The 19,112-nt window shown below is 60.3% G+C and overlaps 1 protein-coding gene across 3 annotated transcripts in view; it reads right to left on the reverse strand.

Moving 5' to 3' along the window:
• The window catches only part of AIFM3 (AIF family member 3), a 13,391-nt gene extending 1,066 nt beyond the window's left edge, over positions 1 to 12,325 (reverse strand). For 2 of the 3 annotated variants that reach the window (XM_007451002.1, XM_007451001.1), the window contains exons 1-19: positions 12,248 to 12,325; positions 9,743 to 9,906; positions 6,129 to 6,342; positions 5,851 to 5,960; positions 5,520 to 5,629; positions 5,385 to 5,429; positions 5,039 to 5,135; positions 4,852 to 4,964; positions 4,423 to 4,509; positions 3,968 to 4,059; positions 3,754 to 3,884; positions 3,553 to 3,668; positions 3,391 to 3,462; positions 3,250 to 3,313; positions 2,613 to 2,689; positions 2,390 to 2,507; positions 1,072 to 1,170; positions 740 to 815; positions 207 to 311 (exon numbers count right to left, since the gene is read on the reverse strand). In XM_007451002.1, coding sequence (XP_007451064.1) covers positions 207 to 311; positions 740 to 815; positions 1,072 to 1,170; positions 2,390 to 2,507; positions 2,613 to 2,689; positions 3,250 to 3,313; positions 3,391 to 3,462; positions 3,553 to 3,668; positions 3,754 to 3,884; positions 3,968 to 4,059; positions 4,423 to 4,509; positions 4,852 to 4,964; positions 5,039 to 5,135; positions 5,385 to 5,429; positions 5,520 to 5,629; positions 5,851 to 5,960; positions 6,129 to 6,342; positions 9,743 to 9,773 — 1,757 coding nt within the window. In that variant the 5' untranslated portion in view covers positions 9,774 to 9,906; positions 12,248 to 12,325. Of the gene's footprint in view, positions 1 to 206; positions 312 to 739; positions 816 to 1,071; positions 1,171 to 2,389; positions 2,508 to 2,612; positions 2,690 to 3,249; positions 3,314 to 3,390; positions 3,463 to 3,552; positions 3,669 to 3,753; positions 3,885 to 3,967; positions 4,060 to 4,422; positions 4,510 to 4,851; positions 4,965 to 5,038; positions 5,136 to 5,384; positions 5,430 to 5,519; positions 5,630 to 5,850; positions 5,961 to 6,128; positions 6,354 to 9,735; positions 9,907 to 12,247 lie in introns of those variants that run through there. The other variant, XM_007451003.1, reaches the window with a different exon arrangement.
• Between the last annotated feature and the right edge of the window lie 6,787 nt (positions 12,326 to 19,112).

Below are 19,112 nucleotides of genomic sequence, written 5' to 3' on the forward strand. Positions count from 1 at the left end.
TCTTTCCCTTCTACCCACCAAGAGCACAAATAACCAGCCCTCTCCCAAACCACAACCCTTGCCCCACACCACACCATAGCCCTGGGAGCCTCAGGCTGATTGATGGGGCGGGGGGGGGAGAACACTGGAGGACTGTGGGGGCAGCTAGAGCCAGCACCTCGGGGGACTTCTCCCCCCTCCCCAAGGCACCCAGTGCCCACACTCACTCCACCTCCCGCTTCCGGATGGTGCGGCCGGAGGCCAGCACCTCCGCCACCTTAGACACGATGGGATCGTAGTTCATGCTGGCCACGGAGATCACCTCGTCGCCTCTGCAGGGAGAGGTGGCCGAGCCTGAGGACTGCCCAGCAGCAGCCCCTGTCCTTGGAGACCCGAGTCCAGCTGGGGCTCTCGCTCAGGAATGTCCTGAGAGCCCAGCACGGCTTCTGCTCCTGCAGGACCCCATAGAGGCTCCAGCCTTCCTGCCCAGTGGGGTTCAGGGCTGGAACCTGTTCTGAGATCCCCACTCTCTACCTGTGTCACTTTCCTCGGTGTAAAAGTAGGGTGTCAACACCCCCCTCCAAGAGCTGTCCCCACCTCCTCCCCTTTCCTGGCCGGCCCCTGCCTAGCTGCCCCCCGTGCCACTCGGCCCACCATCCAGGGAAGCCCCCTTCTCCGGAGCAGAGCTTCTCCGGGACGAGCCCCCTTCCCGACTGAGTACCCGCTGCTTCCCGCCCCCGCCCCACCCCGTTGCTCTCACTTAGTGTAAAAAGCCACGAACTTCAGCTCGTCCAGATCCCCCTGGATAATGACGTCGTCGAAGCCTTCTCCGTACCCTGCGGGCCGGGAGGAAGGGACTGGGCTTCACGGGGTCCGCGCCCAGTGCCCTTCCAACTCTGCCCTGGACCCCAGGCCCCGCCCCCGCGGTCCTTTTAGGGGGTCCTGGCCCCGCCCGCAGGGAGTTCCCTGCTTCCACCTGCGGCCGTCGTGGCCCCGCCCCCTGGATGCTTCTAGCCCCGCCCTGACGTCCAAGCCCCGCCTCCTCACTCTGCCACACCTGGGCCCTGCCCGCGTCCGGGGGCCCCTTGTTACCCGCGTAGCGCAGGCTCTTGCTGAACATAGCGGTCCATAGGTAGGGTACCGTGCTGATCTCCGCCTCCTGCGCCAGCATGTTCTGGGCCGCCACGCGCCCTGCGGGTCCCGGAGTCGTGAGAGCCCCGCCCCGAGCCCTGACCACCCCTCCACTGCCTGCCCCGGCTCTCTGGGGACGCCTGACAGGTGGAGCTATTCCCCCCCACCCCAGAGGTAAATTACTGCCCAACCCACTGTCCACCGCTGCTCACAGATAATGGGTGCAGAGAGGGACACCAGGCCCAAAGCTGGCCACTAAGATGAAGTGCCTGGACTGGATCTGGAAGGGCTTGGCTTCCTGGGACCATTTCAGATGTGACACAGGCAACTAACCGGACAGGTCAGGTCTGAGGAGGGAGGCGGGCGAATGGGGCACCAGAGTCCAGGGAAGCAGGGATGACAGCCTCACTCAGAGCCCAAGACAGAATAGGGTGGGTGTCTCCCCAGTTTGGACAAGGCCCCACTGGACCTCTGTATTTGGAGGTCTGTGACAGTCCTTGGACCCTCCCAGTTAAACCTTAATTATACTCAGCTGATGAGTAGCTTTTGGTTCCTTCAAACCTAGCACCAACTTTAGACCTTGGACCCGAGCAGAAATTGGTACCAGGAGTGGGGTTTCAGGCACAGATGCTCAGATAACGTGAAGACAGAGAGAAGGGAGGAGGGTGCAGGGGGTCTGGCCGTCCTCTCTCCGAGGCAGCTAACTGGCTGTACCTGCGGCTGAGGGGCCCAGACCAGGTGTGCACAGGGACCGCCCAAGGGGAGGGGGAAGGTTGTTCCTCAGAGAGCACAGCAGGTCCCCACTGAGCCCAGGTTTCCAGGCCCAGATGGCCACATCCCAGGTGGCTGCACGAGGCAGCTGGGTTCACAGAGCCAGTCAAGTGGCCCAAAGGGGAGAGTGGGGAGCTGGCCCGGGTTCTGTTAAACCCCTCTCTCCCTGCCTGGGTGACTGCACAGGTTGGTGAGGAATTCTGCAGAACATGTGTCTCTGAGGACAAAAGGAAAGGAGAGGCTGGCTGGTGCCGAGGGACCAGCAAGGTGGGGCACTGTGGCTGGTGAAATGGGATGTCAAGAGGGCACTGGACGGAGGTCTGAGATGGGAGGTCTCTGTGAGCCGCCTTGACCACCTGCATGGGGCTGGCTGGACAGGCTGCCACAGAGGCTTGAATGGCTGACCCAGTGAGCAGGACCCAAGGCCAGCAACTGAGGGGGTGGGCCTGGGGAAGGCTGAGACTCTGGGACAGCCTCCCACCCCAAGCTGCTGCAGGGCTGGCGGTACCCTGGGCATGAGCCATCTGCCAGTGTGGGATGTTCACTTTCCGATTGTTCCTCCAGGCCAGGGGGAAGGTCACAGCATCGCCAGCTGCAAACACACCCGGGACATTGGTCTGCATCATCTGTGGGGAGGGGACCGGGACTCGTAGGTAGGACTGGCGCCCTGAGCGGGACCTCCCACCACCTCCAGCCCCAGCACACTGCCCGCCCTCCCCACCCAGCCCCACCTTGTTGACAGGGATGAAGCCTCGGGAATCCAGACCTATGCCGCTCTGCCTCAGGAAGCCCGTGGCGGGCACTGCACCTGGCAGGACAGGGGCCACTGTGTCCACTCCCTGGCCTCTCCCTCCTCCTGCCTCACTGCTCTGCACCACCACGCCCTTCACTCCCACAGTCCAGCCCAGACTGATCACCCAGCAGGTGGCACACCCTGTGCCTTCATGTCCTGTTTTCCCTGCCTGGAGCCCCACAGACCTTGGGGCTTCCCATCAGGCCTCAGGTATCGCCTCCTCTGAGAAGCTCTCCACAAAGCCCCTGGTGGGGGCTGGCATGCCGAGCCTCCCCAGCCCATGCTGCCACCTCCCAGCTTTGTCCCTCCCCGGACTGGCACCTCAGCTGGAGCAGGGACCAATTAGAGGCTTTTCTGTGTCCTGCACTGGACAGGGGTCACTGGGAGCGTCCTCCATGCCAGGCCAGGCTAAGCTGGTACCATCACCCCCCAACAACCCTGCCAAGGGGGTTCGGTTGGGGTCCCCATTTTACAGAAGTGCAAACAGGCTGCGGGAGGAGAAGGGACTGGCCCAAGTTCACTGTCGAGCGTGTGCGGGTGACTATGCTCACTGCCACCGCCTTCCCCCCACTCACCAATGCCCACCACGCAGACGTCAGCCCGCAAGACCTTGCTGCTCTTCAGCACGACCTCCTTCAGCTGTGGAGAGCAGGAGTGAGCAGCTCCCGGGCACAGGGAAAGGGACAGAAAGCGGCGGGGGGTGGAGAAGGGCCCACCTTTCCCTCCTGGGCCCGCAGCTCCGACACCTCCGTCTGCATGTAGAACTTGACCCGGTTGCTCTCAAACATCTGCCAGGTGGATGGGTGGGTAGGCAGGGGTGAGAGCCAGGCAGGGGCAGGGCGGGTGCCCGGGGCGGTGGGCTCTGAGTGGGGTCTCACCTTCATGAGGGCACGACCAACGCGCTCCCCCAGAAACCTCCTGAAGGGTGTCTCCTCCAGTTCCACCACGGACACTGAGTGGGCCTTCTCAGTCAGGTAGGCGGCCACCTCCATCCCTGGGGCCAGGCGGGGAAGGCTGGCACCCTGCACTTCCCTGGGCCATTGCTGCCCCGGGCCCAGCCCGCACCCCCAGCTACTCACCCAGGAAGCCGGCTCCCACGACCACAGCGTTGCGGCCCCGGGCCAACCTCACCACGCGGTTGGCGTCCTCGGGCGTCCGGATGGTGAACACATTCTCCACGTCTTTGCCTTTGCAGCTCAGGGTCTTAGGGCTGAGACATGGCAAGCATCAGGGAGGGGCTCCTGGCACCCCGAGCCCTCCGCATACCGGCAGGGGCGTGGGGACCCCTCCCACCTGCTCCCGGGTGCCAGCAGCAGCTTGCTGTACTCCAGCTTGAAGCCATCCTTGAACACGGCCTTCTTGTTCCTCACGTCCACCGTGACCACCTGTGACCCCGCCGGGCAGAGCAAGGCCTCCGGGTCCCGCCCCATGCCCAGCGCCCACAAGGCCCTCTGCGAGGCTCTGCCACCTGTAGAACCTTCCTCCCTTTCCTGGCAACCTCTCCTGACCCTTTAAGTTTCAGGCACCACCTCCCCCTCAAAGCCCTCCTAATGCTCTCAAGTCTCAGCCCTGAGCAGACGGTCTGTGGCCCCACACACTGGGGCCCATGACCCCCTAGGCCTGGAACACCCCTGGTGCCCGGGCAGCAGGGCCAGGAGGGCAGAGCACACCCATACTTCCAGGGGCCTCACGCCCTTCACGGTGCCCATGAAGCCTTCCCCAGGCCTGTTCCCCAGCATTGTCCATACCTGGGCCTCAGTGAGCACCTCGATGCCATGGGCTCGGAAGAACTCCTTGGGCCTCAGGGCCAGCTGCTCCAGCTGTGCATCCAGAGACTGCAGGAGACGCCGGCTTGAGACAGGACCCTGCACCCCCAAGCTCCCACCCCTCTGCAGGCCCGGCCCCACCTGGCCAGTGACCAGGTGGCCACTGACCCATTTTATAACCAAGGACCAGGGCCTCGGGGTCTGGGGGGCTGGCAGCCTCGGTCACATAGGAGCTACAGGACAGAGCTCGACAAACCAGATCTTTCAGGGGCACTGCAGATGGGCCTGGCACGAACAGAGAGGGCAGCTGGCCAGACCCCCAAGGGGCGGCAAGCAAGGGTCCCAGTGGACCTAACTGTGCCCAGTGGGACATGGCTCTGGCCCTGCCTGGCCCCACTCACGCTCACCCACCTTGCTAAGCTTGGGCCGGTCGTAGGGAAGGTGCCGGTCCAGAGTGCACAGGACGATCCTGTCTGAGAAGCCCTCCTGCCGCAGCGTCTCTGCACACACCAGGCCAGCTGCGCCTGAGCGGAGGGGACAGTGGGTCAGGAGCCCCCTCTCCCCCACCCCACCCTGCCCCTCACAACCCACCACCAACCTGCGCCCACGATGAGCACATTGGTGCTGCTGCTGTGGCCAGCGCTTGGAGAGATGCACGTGGCCATCACCTTGGTCCTTCGCTGTAGCTGCAGGGCCTGGGGGTGGCCAGCGAGTTGGGGGCAGCTGGAAGCTGGGGTCGTTGCCAGGCTCCCTGTGCCCATCCCAGCAGGCCAGGTCCTGCTGCTCCAGTGCCACCTCATCCCCACCACACAGCCCTTCACGCTGCTCCCCAGACACACCTGCTAGGCTCCCTCCCACCACAGGGCCTATGCACATGCTGTTTTCTGGGCCCAGAGGCCCTTCTCACCTCTCTCTTTTGCCTGAGACCCAAGCCCCCCCCTCACCTGCTTGCTGGCCCGGATGTACACCTTCTCCTTCTCAATCTTCACCTGCAAGGGCTGTGTTGCTCAGGGCTGGGCTTTGGGGTGCTCCAGCCCCTGTACCCCCAGGCTCCCACCCCATTGCATGCCTGGCCCCACCTGGAACTTGTGCAGACTGTCCAGGCCAGGGAAGTCCTCCAGATCTCCAGTGCTGATGTTGAAGCAGGCGCCATGCCAGGGGCAGCGCACCCGTCCACGGGACAGCACTCCTGGGAGGGGGCAGTGCTGGGCTGGGCCACCAGCAAGAGCTCCTCTCCAAGGACCCCTGTATCCAGCACCACTGGCCCTTCCCCACGGCCCAGGGCACCCCACTAATAGACGGGGGCCTGGGGCCCAGTGGAGCGGGGGCTGAGCCTCCCTTGTGATGCGGGAGCCGCCAAGCCCCTGTCGGGGAGGTCCCGCCCTGCCCCCGTGGGCACCGACAGCTCACCTTTCACCAGGGGCGCACCATAGTGCGGACACTTGTGGCCCAGGGCATGGAACTCCCCGTTGTCTTTCACCAGCAACGCCTTCCCCCAGCCCAGCTCCACTTCCCGCATCCTGGGAGGGGAGGGCCTGCCCTCAGAGGTCAGAGGTCGGAGAGCAGCCACAGACCAGCAGGAGCCACAGAGGTGGTAGCCCCAATGGAGCCAGTCATGGGGTCCCTTCCAGGCCTCCCAGCTGTCCTCCCACCTCAGCTTCCCACCCGCTCCCAGGCCCAGCACCCACTGGCCGTTCTCCAGGTCTTTGATGTGGCAGACAGCAGCCTCCAGGCAGTCCTGGGCACCAGGGTAGGGGTGGGGGGCGGGCAGGCGTTCCTCTGCATGGAAATGGCGGGCTGTGCCGTTGCCCTGGTAGGCCCGGGGGCTGCCCTTCCCGCCGGCGGACAGCTCTTCCTTGCCCCGGTCCTTCTCGGGCAGCACCACCTCGATCTTGAGCTCCACTGTGGGCGAGCGGGGGGGTGGCGGTGAGCCCCCAGCCCGGCCCACCCCATGAGCTCTGAGTGCGGGTTCTCCCCAGGCCTCCAGAAAGCCATCTGTACCACCAGCAAAAGGCAGAGCCAGGGTGCGGGGGGTGGGGGGTGAGGGGGGCCCTGGGCGAGCTTAAATTTATTTCTGCGTGTTCTCTTTTCCCCTAACAGAATTAGTGAGGGGGCACAACAAAGTTTATTCAACCCTGAAGCGACCCTTTCTCCAGGAATCCACGTGGAGGTGAGAACTCAGTGCTGGAGCCTTGCTGACCTTGAGGGAGTGGCCCCCATAGAGAACTGCGTCATCCCTGAGGACTCAGGGGCACGTTTGGGGCCTGAGAAACAGTGTGTCCAAAGTTGGACGCAGCCCAGTTCATGGCCTGTGAATCTGGGTAACGGGGGAATCGAGGGTTCCAGAGATTTGAAATTTTTTCAAAATTTAAAAAAAAAAGTGTATGCACCATAATTGCAACTTTAGATAGCTGCTCTCACCAGTTTGAGAATCCTTCATTATTCGCCAGGCATTGGGTGCAGGGGCCTTGGGGATGAACCCCAACTGGGTGGTGCATGCAGAGGGCACAGCGCCGCCCCCACCAGTGGGGCCTCCTCTGGGGGGAGTTAGTGAGATTATCATTTTCTTCTTTATACTTCTCCACATTTTCCAAATTCCCTACCATGTGCCTGGGGTATTTTTCTAATTAGAAGAGAACAGTAAACAGCATTTTTAGCAGTGATAATCTGGCCTCCTGGGCTGCTGCTGCAAGGAGCGTGGAAGCTGAGCCCAGGGCACAGCGTGGGCCAGGGCCGAGGCCTGGGCAGGAGGCCCCCTCCCAACTCCCGAGGCCCCTGAGCCTCCAGGCCCCTCCCCCACAGACCTGACCCTCCAGAAACAAAGAACCCGGCTCACAGCTCCGGGCCTTAGCCCCTGCAGTTCCCTTGGCCTGGGCTGCTGTCCTGCCCTTCCCGGCTGGGGCTGGGCTCACGCCTGCCCATGCTCTCCCCCAGCCTGGTCTGGCCCCTCATCCTTCCTGTCCTAGCCCCCCGCCCCCCACCGCCGCCTCCCCTAAGGCTCAGGCACGCAAGAGACAGGGCTGAAGATGGCTCCCTGATTCCAGCTGGGCAGGAAGGGCCCAGGAACACATCACGCTGAGGCTATTGTGTCAGGTGGGGGGTTATGGGTGGGGTGGGTTTTTTCCTTCATTTTCCACACTTTATGTAATGGTGTTAGAATGTTTTTAGAAGAATTAGAGAGACAGCTCACAGGAGCAGCCTGGCAGGGGCCCAGAGGACAGCCAAGCCAGGCTGTTTTCATCCTCTACTTCCTTCCAGAAGGCCCTGAGGTGCTCGCTGGTGTAGTCTAACGGGGGAAGACGTCAGGTCAGGAGCCTCAGGAGCTGTGGTGGATCCCTTAGACCCTTTCAGCAGACGCCTTCATTATAAAATGGAGAGAACAGTGCCTACCTCTTCTGGGACAGTGGATACTGAAGGAAATAATAAATGTAACTCAGAGTAGATGCTCAATAGGTGAAGTTGGGTAGCTGTGTTTTATTGGTTAGCTCCGAGCCTCCTGGCTGCCATGACAAAGAGGGAAAGCCTTTAGGTAGCACCAGTGGCCTAATAAAAGGCAGGTGACCAGATGCCAAGAGACCTGCACTACCTCCTAGTTCTGAGCTTACAAAGGACTGGCCTGGAACACTTCCTGAGGAACACGGGGCCCCTGGAGCACAGGGCACACAGAGGGGGCTCAGGAAGACTGTTCTAACATGCTCTAAGCCACAGGAGCAAGTGAGGTGGAAAGTGAGGAATTTGCAGAAGCCTCTTCTGCTCGTTCTGGTCTCCCTGTGGCCCCTCCTGATCCTCACTGAACTCTCATGGCCAGAATGCTCTCACTCCCACACCCTGATATTCCCCAAGCCTCACCCCAGACCTGCCACCATGGGCACCGGGGGCCCAAGCTCCTGCCCTCCTGCCACAGCCCACAGGGAGCCCAGCCCCCCAGAGAGGGGATAACACCCTGTAAGTGCCTCCTACGTGCCAGGCCCGTGCCAAGCACACTAGCCCGCACAGGGGCACAACTATTAGTCCCATTTCACACATGAGTACACAGAGGCTCAGAGAGGTGAAGTCACCTGCCCAAGGCCAAATAGCCAGGAACAGGCAGGGCTGGATTTGGGCTCAAGAGCCCAAATTCTTAGCACTGCCCCTGGTGTGGTAGGAGTGACCAGCCCTATACCAGGGGTCCTGGGGCTGGGGGTCCTGGGGCTTGGGGTCTGAGGCAGACCAGCCCTTTGGGGTCCTTTAAAGGAACCTACAGGTGGCATCTTCTGCCAGGGCCTCCTGTCAGCTCTGCAGTCCTACAGGAGCCTGATATGGGGCAGCCGGCATCCTCCTGTCTGCTTCTGAGGGGAGAGAGTTGGGGTCAAGACAAGGGACATCATTTGCCCGAGGGCTGGGTGTCTGCAGCATGAGAGTCATGGGGCAGGCGCAGCTGGGTCCCTCTGCCTGGCAGGGCATTGCAGATCTCCTCTTGCCCGCAAGTTCTCCCTCAGACCCAGGAAAAGGAGAAAAGGCTCATGGGCTCCAAGGTAATGGAGCTGATGGGTATCAGGTAAGGGGAGCTGGGGCGAGCTGGCCGGCGATCCCTGGGTGCACTACAGAGGCCTCTCTCAGCCTTGGTTTCTTCATCTGGGTCAGGCCTGCACACCCCTGCCTTCCAGGTGTTGTGAGGAGGGAAGAGGGAAAGTGGGGGCTGGAGGGAGAGCCGGCACACAAGGGTCTCCGTGGAGAGCAGACCTAGGCATCCCCCAGCACCCTGCCCGCCCCCCAGCCCTGGGCTGGGACTGCTTGGGCCAGCCAGGTTGGGGATTTCCTCTACAAATGGGGAAGTGTGTCCAGAGAGGCCCAGGAGGCAGCCCAAGGTCACATGGGGTCAGAAGAGGTGAAAAGGGCTAGGACATGTCCACTCCACCTCATAGCAATTTTGAGAGGTCAGGATTAGTTTTTAGGGGGAGGAGGTGAGGCTCAGAGGGGTATCTTGCATGCCCTTGGTCATGCAGTGGCTGAAGATGTCCCCAGAGCCCCCTTCCCCAGCGCTGAGGGAGATGCTCCTCTCTCCGACCCAGCAGCAGGAGGAACCCTCCCTTCCCCTTTCCGAGAAAGATTCCACTGTTACTCCCACCACCAGCGCCCTAAGCCCCAAATAAAGAGGGCTCCAGCACCCCCACTCCTGCCCACAGCGTTAACATTCGGCTGCAGCCAGCCTGACCTACTTCGGAGGCAGGGGGAGGGGCAGGAGGAAGGTGGCAGGAAGAGGGAAGGAGGGAGCGAGCGACGGAGGGAGGGGGAAGGGAGAGGGTGGGAAGAGAGGAGGTACCTGGCTTGGGCTTGGAGAGGCAGCCACCCATGGTGAGTGGCCCGCAGATGGGTGGGGGGCAGGCACACAGGCGGCTGGCTGTGGGAGGCCTAGGGTGTCCCCTGGGGGGCTGGACCCCCCGAGGCCCTTAGAGATGCTGGAGCTGCCATCCCAGCTGGAGCTGCCTGCAGGGAGACAGGAGCATCTATGGGGACCAGGGCTTTGATGAGGGCTGTGGGTAGAGACACAGAGAGACACGAGTAGGGGGGCTTCTCAAAGAGGCTGCGTTGGAGCTGGGAGCCCTCATGCACAGGGGAGCCGGGTCCCAGAGGAATGGCACCTGGCACCTTGGACGGCACCTCCCTTCCAGGCCCCCAGGCTCAGCGCCCTCACTCTCCTCCCCCTTTGCCTGGGCCCCTCTGCCCCGACCTCAGCCACCTTTTAGGCCCAGGAAATCCTCCCCGATTTCTGCTGCCCCCTCCAAATCCTGCAGCCTGGAGCCCTGGGACCCTCCATTCTCCAGGGAGGCCACCATGCCTGGGGTCAGACCCAGGTCACCTTGGCAGACCAGAGCCTTCCTGGTACTCGGGGTTTCTCCCTCCTCAATGGGGCAACATTTAGTTCTCCCTCCTGCTCCCACCCTGGTGGGCAGCCCTGGATACCCACCTCTCCAAGGGCAGCCACTGCTTCTTGCTCCCAGCCCAACAGCGGACCGAGGCTGCCCAGCCCTGGAAGGCAGGGCAAGGGGGCAGGGGTCCAGGAGGCGGCCCAGCCTCCACCCCTCCCCCCAGTGTGAGCTGTGGCCAGGAGGGGATGGGGGCGGGGCTGGGCCAGTCCATTGGTCCCCAGGGAAACCCAGCTCCATGTGAACAGAACTGGGCGGCCAGCCTGGGCCTGGTGGGGTTGGAGGAAAGGGAGGCCAGGCACACAGCTCCGGCTCCCACCCCCTCCCCTGCTCTTCCCCAAAGCCCCTGATGTTGAGGTCATGCCCAACAGTAGATGGAGAAACTGAGGGGCCAAGGGCTTGCCAAGATCAAGCAGCAGGTAGGGGCAACTGGGTGGTGTCCCACCTCCCTCCCACCTTAGTTACTTCCAAGATGAACAGGGACCCAGAAGCCCCTGTATCACCCTGCAAGCCATGGGGCTGGGGTAGGGGTCACCTCATCAACAGAGAGGTCCCTGCAGCCAAGGAGCCCTCAAGGCCACAGCGTGAGCCTTCCTTAACATGCAGCTTACAGACTGGACTTTGGAAGGCCCAGGACAAAGGTGTAGCTGCCTTGTTTACACTGACCTCCCCACAGTCCACCCCACTGTTATCCCTGTGGCTTCCCCCAGAAGTTTTTCCTGGAGTTTAAGTGGATGAGGCCCACTCGGTTTTGCCCAGATCCCAGCAAGGGCCCTGGGTGGGTGCTTAAGAGCAAGGGGGCTGAGAATCAGATGAAAAGGTTGGGGAGGGACTGTCTACTGCCCAGCACCTGGTCTCGCCTGCCCTAGAGGGCCGTCACAGGTGAGGAGGCAGTGGCACCTGAAGGCCACCTGGGTATACCCATGCTCTTTCCCCCACTCATTGCCAAGGCAGGTCCGTAAAACTGGGCCACCACCTGCCCACCTGCCCCCTACCTGGGCACAAGACCCCTCCACAGATCCTGGCTTTCCCTCTGGCTCAGCCCTGCCCACCTCCTTCCTGCCTGGCCTTAGGCCTCACCTACTGGGCCACAGATCCCAGAAAAGGTGGGACCTCAACTTGCCACCAGGTGCCTGTTGAGGCTGTTCCCTCCCTTCCCAGGTGCCCAGGTGTTCAGACCTTCCAGGGCCTTGGGCGTGGAAGGAGATTTGCTGGGCACGGAACCTTCTCCAGGTCTACTGTGTGCCAGGCTGGCGTGTAGCCCTCCTACCTCCTGCAGGCCCAGACGCCCCCACTCAAGGCAAAGGTCCTCGCCAGGGGCATGGCGAGAGGGCACCCCAAGTTTTGGCAGAGTTCTGTCCCTTGTCCACAAACTGCCCAATGCAAAAAGTTGTAACAGTCCCCGAGTGCTGACCACCTACAGAAGCCTGTGTCCTGTCCCCCGGGACCAGCCCTAGGGCCCCTTCTGGTGCAGGCTCCCCACTCCTCCGGGTCCCACGCTTCACCAGGGATCCCGTGGGCCCTTCCCACACCCACCCGAGGGGCTCCTGCTCAGCTCGGCCCCCAGGGGCTTCCAGTTTCCTGGGACAGCATCTGAGCTCCACAGCCGGCCCTCAAGTTCGGGGGGTCTGTGGCCCGCACCTCCTCCCCCACGGGGCTAGAGGCAAACCTCCTGCTTTGCATGTGCAGCCCGTCTACCTGGGAAGTCCTTCCATCTGCCTTCCCGCTCCCTCGGGCCGGGTCCCCCCACCGGACCGGCAGCCCAGGAAGGAGATCCGCACACAGCGGGGCCCTGAGGCGGCGAGCGGGCGGCGCGTCGGGAGAGCGAGGGCGCTCTGCCTGGACTGCCCCCTCCCCAGTGAGGCCCCCAATCCCCGACGAGTCGGCCCGGACCCGCGGGCTCACCTGCGCTCGGCGCGGACCTCCGCTCTGGAGCCGCCGGGGCTGCGGCGGGGCGGGCGGGGCACGCGGGGCGGGGCTGGCGCTGCGGCGACAATGCGGCCGGAGCCCGAGGCCCCAGCACCGCCCGGCGGCCGCGCAGGTGGGAGCGGCCCGGGTCGGGATGCGAGACTGTGGGAGGCAGCGGGGCCCTCTGGCCCTGGACGCCGGGCGGAGTCTGGGTCCCCAGCATCCTCGCGACCCCCGCGGGGCGCCAGGCTGGGCCGCGCGCCGAGTCTCAGTGTTTTTCTTCTTTTTTCTTTCCTAAGTCTTGGAACCAGGGGCAGGCGGGCAGCGAGCGTGGGGGCAGGTGAATCACCCGCAGAAACCACCCAAACTGCGCCTGACTGCCTGACACCTTGATTGCTTTGAGGGTTCAGCTCCGTCCTTCCGTTCACTCTCCCCACATCAAAACGTTCTACTTTATATTTTATGACATTTTCTCTTTCCCACATGTCATTATACCGGGAGAACTTCCTGGGTCCCCATAAATCATGGTCCACCCTGGTGGGTGTTGTGTCCCCTCCTCCACGAAGCCCTCCCTGAGCCGCCTCCCCAGACTGAATCTGGCCCTGCTGTTCCAGCTCCCGGCCCCTCCCAGGGTTTTGCCGTGTTAACTCTCCAGACTCTGCCTTGTGGTCAGGCAGGGCTTGTCCCTCCAGCAGACTGGGACTCATGACTGTGTGGGAAATGAATGAAGGGCACGTTCCAGAGAAGTGGTGTCTCATCTGTCACTAAGCACATGGGGCCATTGGGCCTGACATCAGCTACTAACTGTTGTCTCCTTCAGTGGTTGGTGTCGTGCCCTCTTTTTTGCCATCTCCCCCCTTTCTGGGCCTTGCTCCCTTCTGGTTAGGATGCCAGGCTGACCGGCCTCTGAGGCAGTCCCTCTTTATGCCCCAGGCTGCCCAGGGGGACAAGCATATCTCCCCTCATTTTACAGATGGGGAAGCTCGGGGAGGCTGCGTGGCGCCCAGGGGCAGGAGCAGGGCCTGAATGGGTCACACTCATCCACCCCTCAGTCCACCCCTTGGGGTGGCCAACTGCCACAGGAGAGGCCCCGTCACTGGGCAGAATGTGTTGCTTGGCCTTGTGCCCTTGGCCTCCAGTCAGCCTGCCCCTACTCCACACTCTGCTGACCTTGCAGCCCTGCCCCTCACCCCACAGCCCCCAGCCAGGAAGACACTGTGCCCTGTAAAGAAACGTGGCTCTGGCTTTATGTGCATTTATTCCTTTGCTCTTCACAACAGCCTGAGGTGGAAGGTCCTCTCTGTCATCTCCATTTTACAGATGTGGAAGCTGAGGTTCAGAGAGATTAGGGACTCCCCAAGGCCACACTGCTGGTGAATGGCAGAGACGTGGGTCCTGGATGGCTGGCTGTGCTGGGCTTACAAAGCGGAGCTTGGGAGAAGGAGCGGGGAGGCCTGTCAGGCTCGGCCAAGGCTGCCACATTTCCGGTGCAGATTTCCAGTCCTGATCTGTGATCTTTTTGAGTCAGTGAGCCCCTTCTGCCCCGGATTCCCCAAGAATCTGGGGGTAACTGCAGTGCCTCCAGTTGGGGATCCTCCAGGACACCAGGACAGGTTCAGAGGCAGCACAGGACACAGCAGGCGCGCAGGATGTGGGGTGGGGGCCGCTGAGCATGGGATGCCAGAGATGACATTGAGGGGACAGGTCAGTGTGGGGGGCTGTGAGGAGGCCAACGACCTGGGTAGATGCCCTGCATGGGGCGAGTCCATTGTGGCTGCCTCCACCCTGCGGATTGACTCAAGGCTCTGGCTGCCCCATGGTGGGGCAGAAATGACCAGATCCTCATGGAGCAAAAGCTGAAACAGAAGGTAGGTGGGTGGGTGGCCTCACCAAAGCCCCGGGGTCGGAGGTGGTGCATGTGGACACCGGGACCCGGGGAGACTTAGGATGCCTCCAAGTCTTGGGCAGCCTGAGGTCCTGATCTTGCCCCGAGGATGATTCTGGCAACATGGTAGTGTTCATCCCAGTGGCCTTGACAATACACAGACCCAGCAGACACCCCAAAGGCCAAGATGTGAGAAGCAGGTGAAGGGGTGATCCCTGTGCCCCCCAGCATGCAAGCCTGTCCCTGTCTTCCTCACACCCACCCCTGTTCCCCACTCCTCTCAGCCTAGGGTCTCCAAGCTCTGCCGTACAGGGCTGTCCGTTTTTAGGCCACAAAGTGAGGGAACGGCAACGTCTAACATTGGGATTGACTCTGGCGCCCCCTGGAGGCCTATCTGAGAGTCCACAGGGCCCACCTGAGCCTTGGGGTTCAGGAGGCAGAGAGTGGACTCTTCCCTGGGGACTTAGGTGGATTTCCAGATGGGGAGACCTCGATTTGACTAACTGGTCCCCAGGAAATGCTGGGGGGGCTGATATAGTACAGCCAGCATCCTAGCTGAGGCTGGCTGTGTTAAGGGGCAAGATGGGCAGGAATGGTGCCCTCAGCTACCCCGAGACTTATTCTTATGGAGGCAGACGCTGGGGGATCCCCAGGCTGGGGAGCCTGGGCTAAGCCCATCCCCACCCCTCCACTCCCGGCCTCACCCCCGACTCCCTGGCTTGCTCTGGTTGCTACAGCCCAGCCTCCCTGCCCACATCCCAGGTGGGTCTACACAGCCTGCCTGCCATGTCTCAGCACCCCCAGGGTCCTCGGGGGCTCTCCGACCCTGTGAAGCCGGCTCCCACCAGCCTGTTTCGGCCCAGCCTCGACCCTCCCCAAGTTGCTGGTTTGTTCTGAGTCCTGTCTTGTCTCTGGGCTCAGGGTTGACCAGTTCTAGTTCCAGTCCCCATGGAGGGAGGGAAGGTCAGAGGGCTTTCCTAGGAGGTGGCAGGAGCCGAGGACAGATGAGCCCTTTGGAGTTCAGCAGAGAGAAGGGCGTCCAGGCAGGAGAAGTGTGTGGCAAAGACAAGGAGGTATGATGGCCAGTTCTGGGAACTCAGAATGTGTCAGTCCAGTCTGGCTCAAGTGCTGGACTCTGGGCAGCAGCCTGGCATGGAGGCATCTCATAGGCCAGGGAGGAGTGGGCTAGGGGTTTTCATCACATGTGTCTTTGGGGAAAAAATACCAGCAACTAGGACTGGTACTGAACAGGGGGCAGGGGGGCCGGGAGGCACCTGGGGCAAGGACTGGACCAGAGTCAGCCCAGGAGCTGGAAGGTGGGCCCTACCCCTGCAGCCCTTACTTAGACCTGAGGATTTCCTATCATCAAAACATTGGGGGAACTCCCTGGCAGTCCAGTGATTAGTACTTTGGCTTGGCACTTTCACTGCCAGAGCCCGGTTCAATCCCTGGTCAGGGAACTAAGATCCCGCAAGCCACCTGGTACAGCCAAACACAACAAAAAAACCCCACTGGCAAAAACTTCCACATGCCAGGACAGACAGATGGGCTACTATAAGGTGCCTCAGCCACATAGTAGAATACTGTTTAGCCATAAACAAGTTATCTACAGAGTGTTTGTAAAAATGTTATATTTTCATATATTATACATCACTGACGAAAGTGTAAATTGAGGCAATCCCTATAAGAGGGCAATTTAGCGACAGCTCTGAAAACTGCCAGTGCCCAGAACCTTTGACCCAGCAATCCCAGTCAGAGGAACTCACTTTAATGCATCTGCCCACCTGAGATTGGAAAGGACCTACATGCCCATCAATACCCGAGGTGGTTACCCGAGTGACAGCACATCCACCTCAAGGAACACGACACAGTGATGGAAGAGAACAGAGGCTCAGCTTCTGATTCACAACCTCTAAACAGACTGGGGGAATAAAGCAGGGCGCAGAACAGTAAGTGATCTATGCTGCCTTTCTGTAGAGAAAACATTAAAAAAGAGTACTTACAGATATATTTACTTGTATGTTGTAGAATAACTCTGGAAAATACAATAATAAACAGGCAACAGGGAGACTGGGATGTGGAGTCGACAGGGTGGGTGGCCTTTCTCCAGACACAGGGCTTCTGAATGCTGTGCCCTATGGGTGTTTTCCCTCTAACCTCAGTACCAAGGCCGAACTCTCCCAACTCCTCGGAGGGCCGGCAGGGGCTTGGTCCCCCTGCTCCTGGCCCTGCCCTCCACACAGCTACTGGGCGGACCACCCGCTCCACTGGCCAGCCTTGGCCACTGGGCAGCTCTGGGAGCCCACCCCAAGGGCTCCCCTTCCCAACCCCTCCCTCGGACCTCTGAGCTTGAACAGTGGGAGCCCTGGGGCTGTCTCTGGCACGTGGGCCTGGAGGGTGTAGCTGAGTCCCCTCCCCCTGCCCGTTTCGGTGCCAGGCCGCAAGGCACAGGCTACCTTGGGCTACAAGCCTGGGAGCCTGGGGATTGAGTGCGATGGTGTCCCCAGGGCAAAAGGCGTGGGCAGGGGATGCCCCCCAATCTCTGCAGCCCCCCGTTGGACACAGCCCTCAACCTCCTGCCAGGAAGCCATGAGCAGGGCCAGGGCTTGAAGGGTGAGTCACTCCAGGCCAGGATGCAAAGACGCTGTGGGGTGTCAAGACCTAGGCCCTGACACTCACCCAGTGGGGAGGCAGCTTCACTTCCCAGGGGTTCCCACCACGGAGGAATCCAGCCCAGCGTTGCTGAGCAAAATTTAACTTTCCAAGCAGAAAGTACTCTTCAAAGGCGTCTCTGAGGCCTTCCTTCTTCCAGGACGAGTGGACCGTTTGGAATCTCCCAAGCTTTCCAGCAACACAGCTCGAGATGATCCAGGTTGCACCTTCCTGGAGGTTCTACCACGATGACACTTGGACCTCTCTTGGCACACAAATAGGTGCGGGACAGCACTGGCTAGGGGGCGGCAGGGAAATCAGTGGGCCCCCCAACACCTCCAGTTGAAGGTCCCGGAGCCTGTCAGGAGGGCCACAGACAGGAGCAGAGGATTTAAGAAAGGCAGGTGAGTCTCATGCCCTGACCAGGGACAAGGCTGCTCTGAAACTTATGCTTCGGACAAGGCGCCCATTAGAGGGAGGACACCCAAGTTCCCTGGAGGATGCCGGGCCTGGAACTGCCACCCCGCCCCCGGGAGGCCAGGGTGTGAGTGGTGCTGGTGCCAAGCCCCGGCAACCTCCACTCAGTCCACAGCAGCAGGGCTGGGCAGGGCAACTCGCAGAAGCACCAGGTGGCCACTGCTTCACAGGTGTCCGGGCAGGTGCTTAACTGCTGGGGGGGCTGGGTGGGGAGGGCCTCCAAGGCAGCACTGAGGAGACACCAAAACACGAAAGCTGCTGCCACCGCCGGCGGATCCAAGTTTTATTGAGACAATGTACAAACAGGCCATGGAAACAAGGGTCTGATGCCGGGACCAGTAACGTAAAATGGAATACAAAAATAAAAAGGCACTGATCTGTTAAGAAAAGACACTCCATGTATTCTAAGAATATAAGTCATTTAATACTGTTAATTTTATAGCACAAAATAAAACAAGCTATGATCCCCAAAAATAATTTTAAAAGCTTACACATAAAATATTATTGCCTGAAGTTTATGATCTTTAAGTTACAGGTCAAAAGAGTTTTGTGTTGTGTTGTTGTCATTTTAAAACACACAGTGAAGACCGTCAAGAAGCAAGGCCACTGTTCCTCCCGCAGAGACCACGACCCTGTCTCAGAGGACTGTCCTTCCACTCCATGAGAGCACACACCCAGCTTGGGGCCACTGGCTGCAGCCACAGGGACACAGGCCTCCGGTCCCAGAGGGTGGAGGCTGAGGGCGAGCTTGGTGGTGTCTCGGGTTCGGTGTGAAAACAATCAGGATTCACTCATTTTAAGAGGTTAATGAACATAATATTATTAAAGGATTAAATTATAAACACCTGGCACAAAAACACCATCCCTTTTCAAAAATAAAATGTTCATATTCCTCTGAGCAAACTTTACAAGAGCAGTGGCCGCCGGTCCCGGCCCGCCTTGTGTGTAAACAGCTGGAGAAGGGAGTCAGCACAGGCCAGATGCTCAGGCTCAGGAGGGAGCAGCTGGCCCTCTCTCCTCAGGTTCCTGACCATGAGCACAGAAGGGGTCCTATCTGGGTGACAAAGTCATCAAAGGGCAGTCCATCCACATGTCCTTCTCTTCATTAGCTGTGTCCCCGGGCAGCAACACTGGGCAGAGGTGACAGGGACAACTCCCTTTCCAGGATAAGTACATTTTTAATCAAACTGTCAATTCCTTTAGCATATAATTTGTTCTCTTCCCCAGTGAGCTACTTTAACATCCACACATTTTCTTAAGTGACACACAGTAGAGCAGAGCAAGTAGCAATAATGGACAGTCCTAAGAGGAAGCCTGCCCAGGAGGGAAGCCCATGCCTCTGGAAGATTTGAGTCGCTTTCTGAAGCAGTCTTCCCAGACCCCTGGGGAGCCCAGGCCCAAAGCCAAGGTAGTGGGCTGTTTCTTGTATATTTAGTGTGGAAAAAAAAGAATTACCCTGGCTGATTAAAAAACTAATAAGGTTCTAAGTCAAAAAGGTACTACTTTTGGCACACATCTCCAGTTCAGAGCTCAAGGCTCACCTTATTTGGGGCTCCGAATCTCTGGGGCAGCCCTGGAGACATGCACCTGGGCTGACAGACTGAACAGATGCCTTCTGAAGTAAACCTACATTTGCAGGGTGTTCTGATTCTGAAGTGATCCCCACGAGGAGGGTCACGCTGTTTACTGGTCAGCAGACGTGGCTGGAAGGAAACCTTGCTTTCCAAAAGGCCATATACTTCTTGTACTTGAGCCAACTACTGGCATCCAAAGGTGCACAGCCTCTCGGCTAAATGTGGTTTAACAAGGCCTTAGGGTGTGTGCTCTCTTTGGACAAGGTACAC

The sequence above is a fragment of the Lipotes vexillifer genome, unplaced genomic scaffold (assembly GCF_000442215.2).
Source record: "Lipotes vexillifer unplaced genomic scaffold, Lipotes_vexillifer_v1.1 scaffold1783, whole genome shotgun sequence".
In the NCBI taxonomy this organism is placed as follows: domain Eukaryota; kingdom Metazoa; phylum Chordata; class Mammalia; order Artiodactyla; family Lipotidae; genus Lipotes; species Lipotes vexillifer.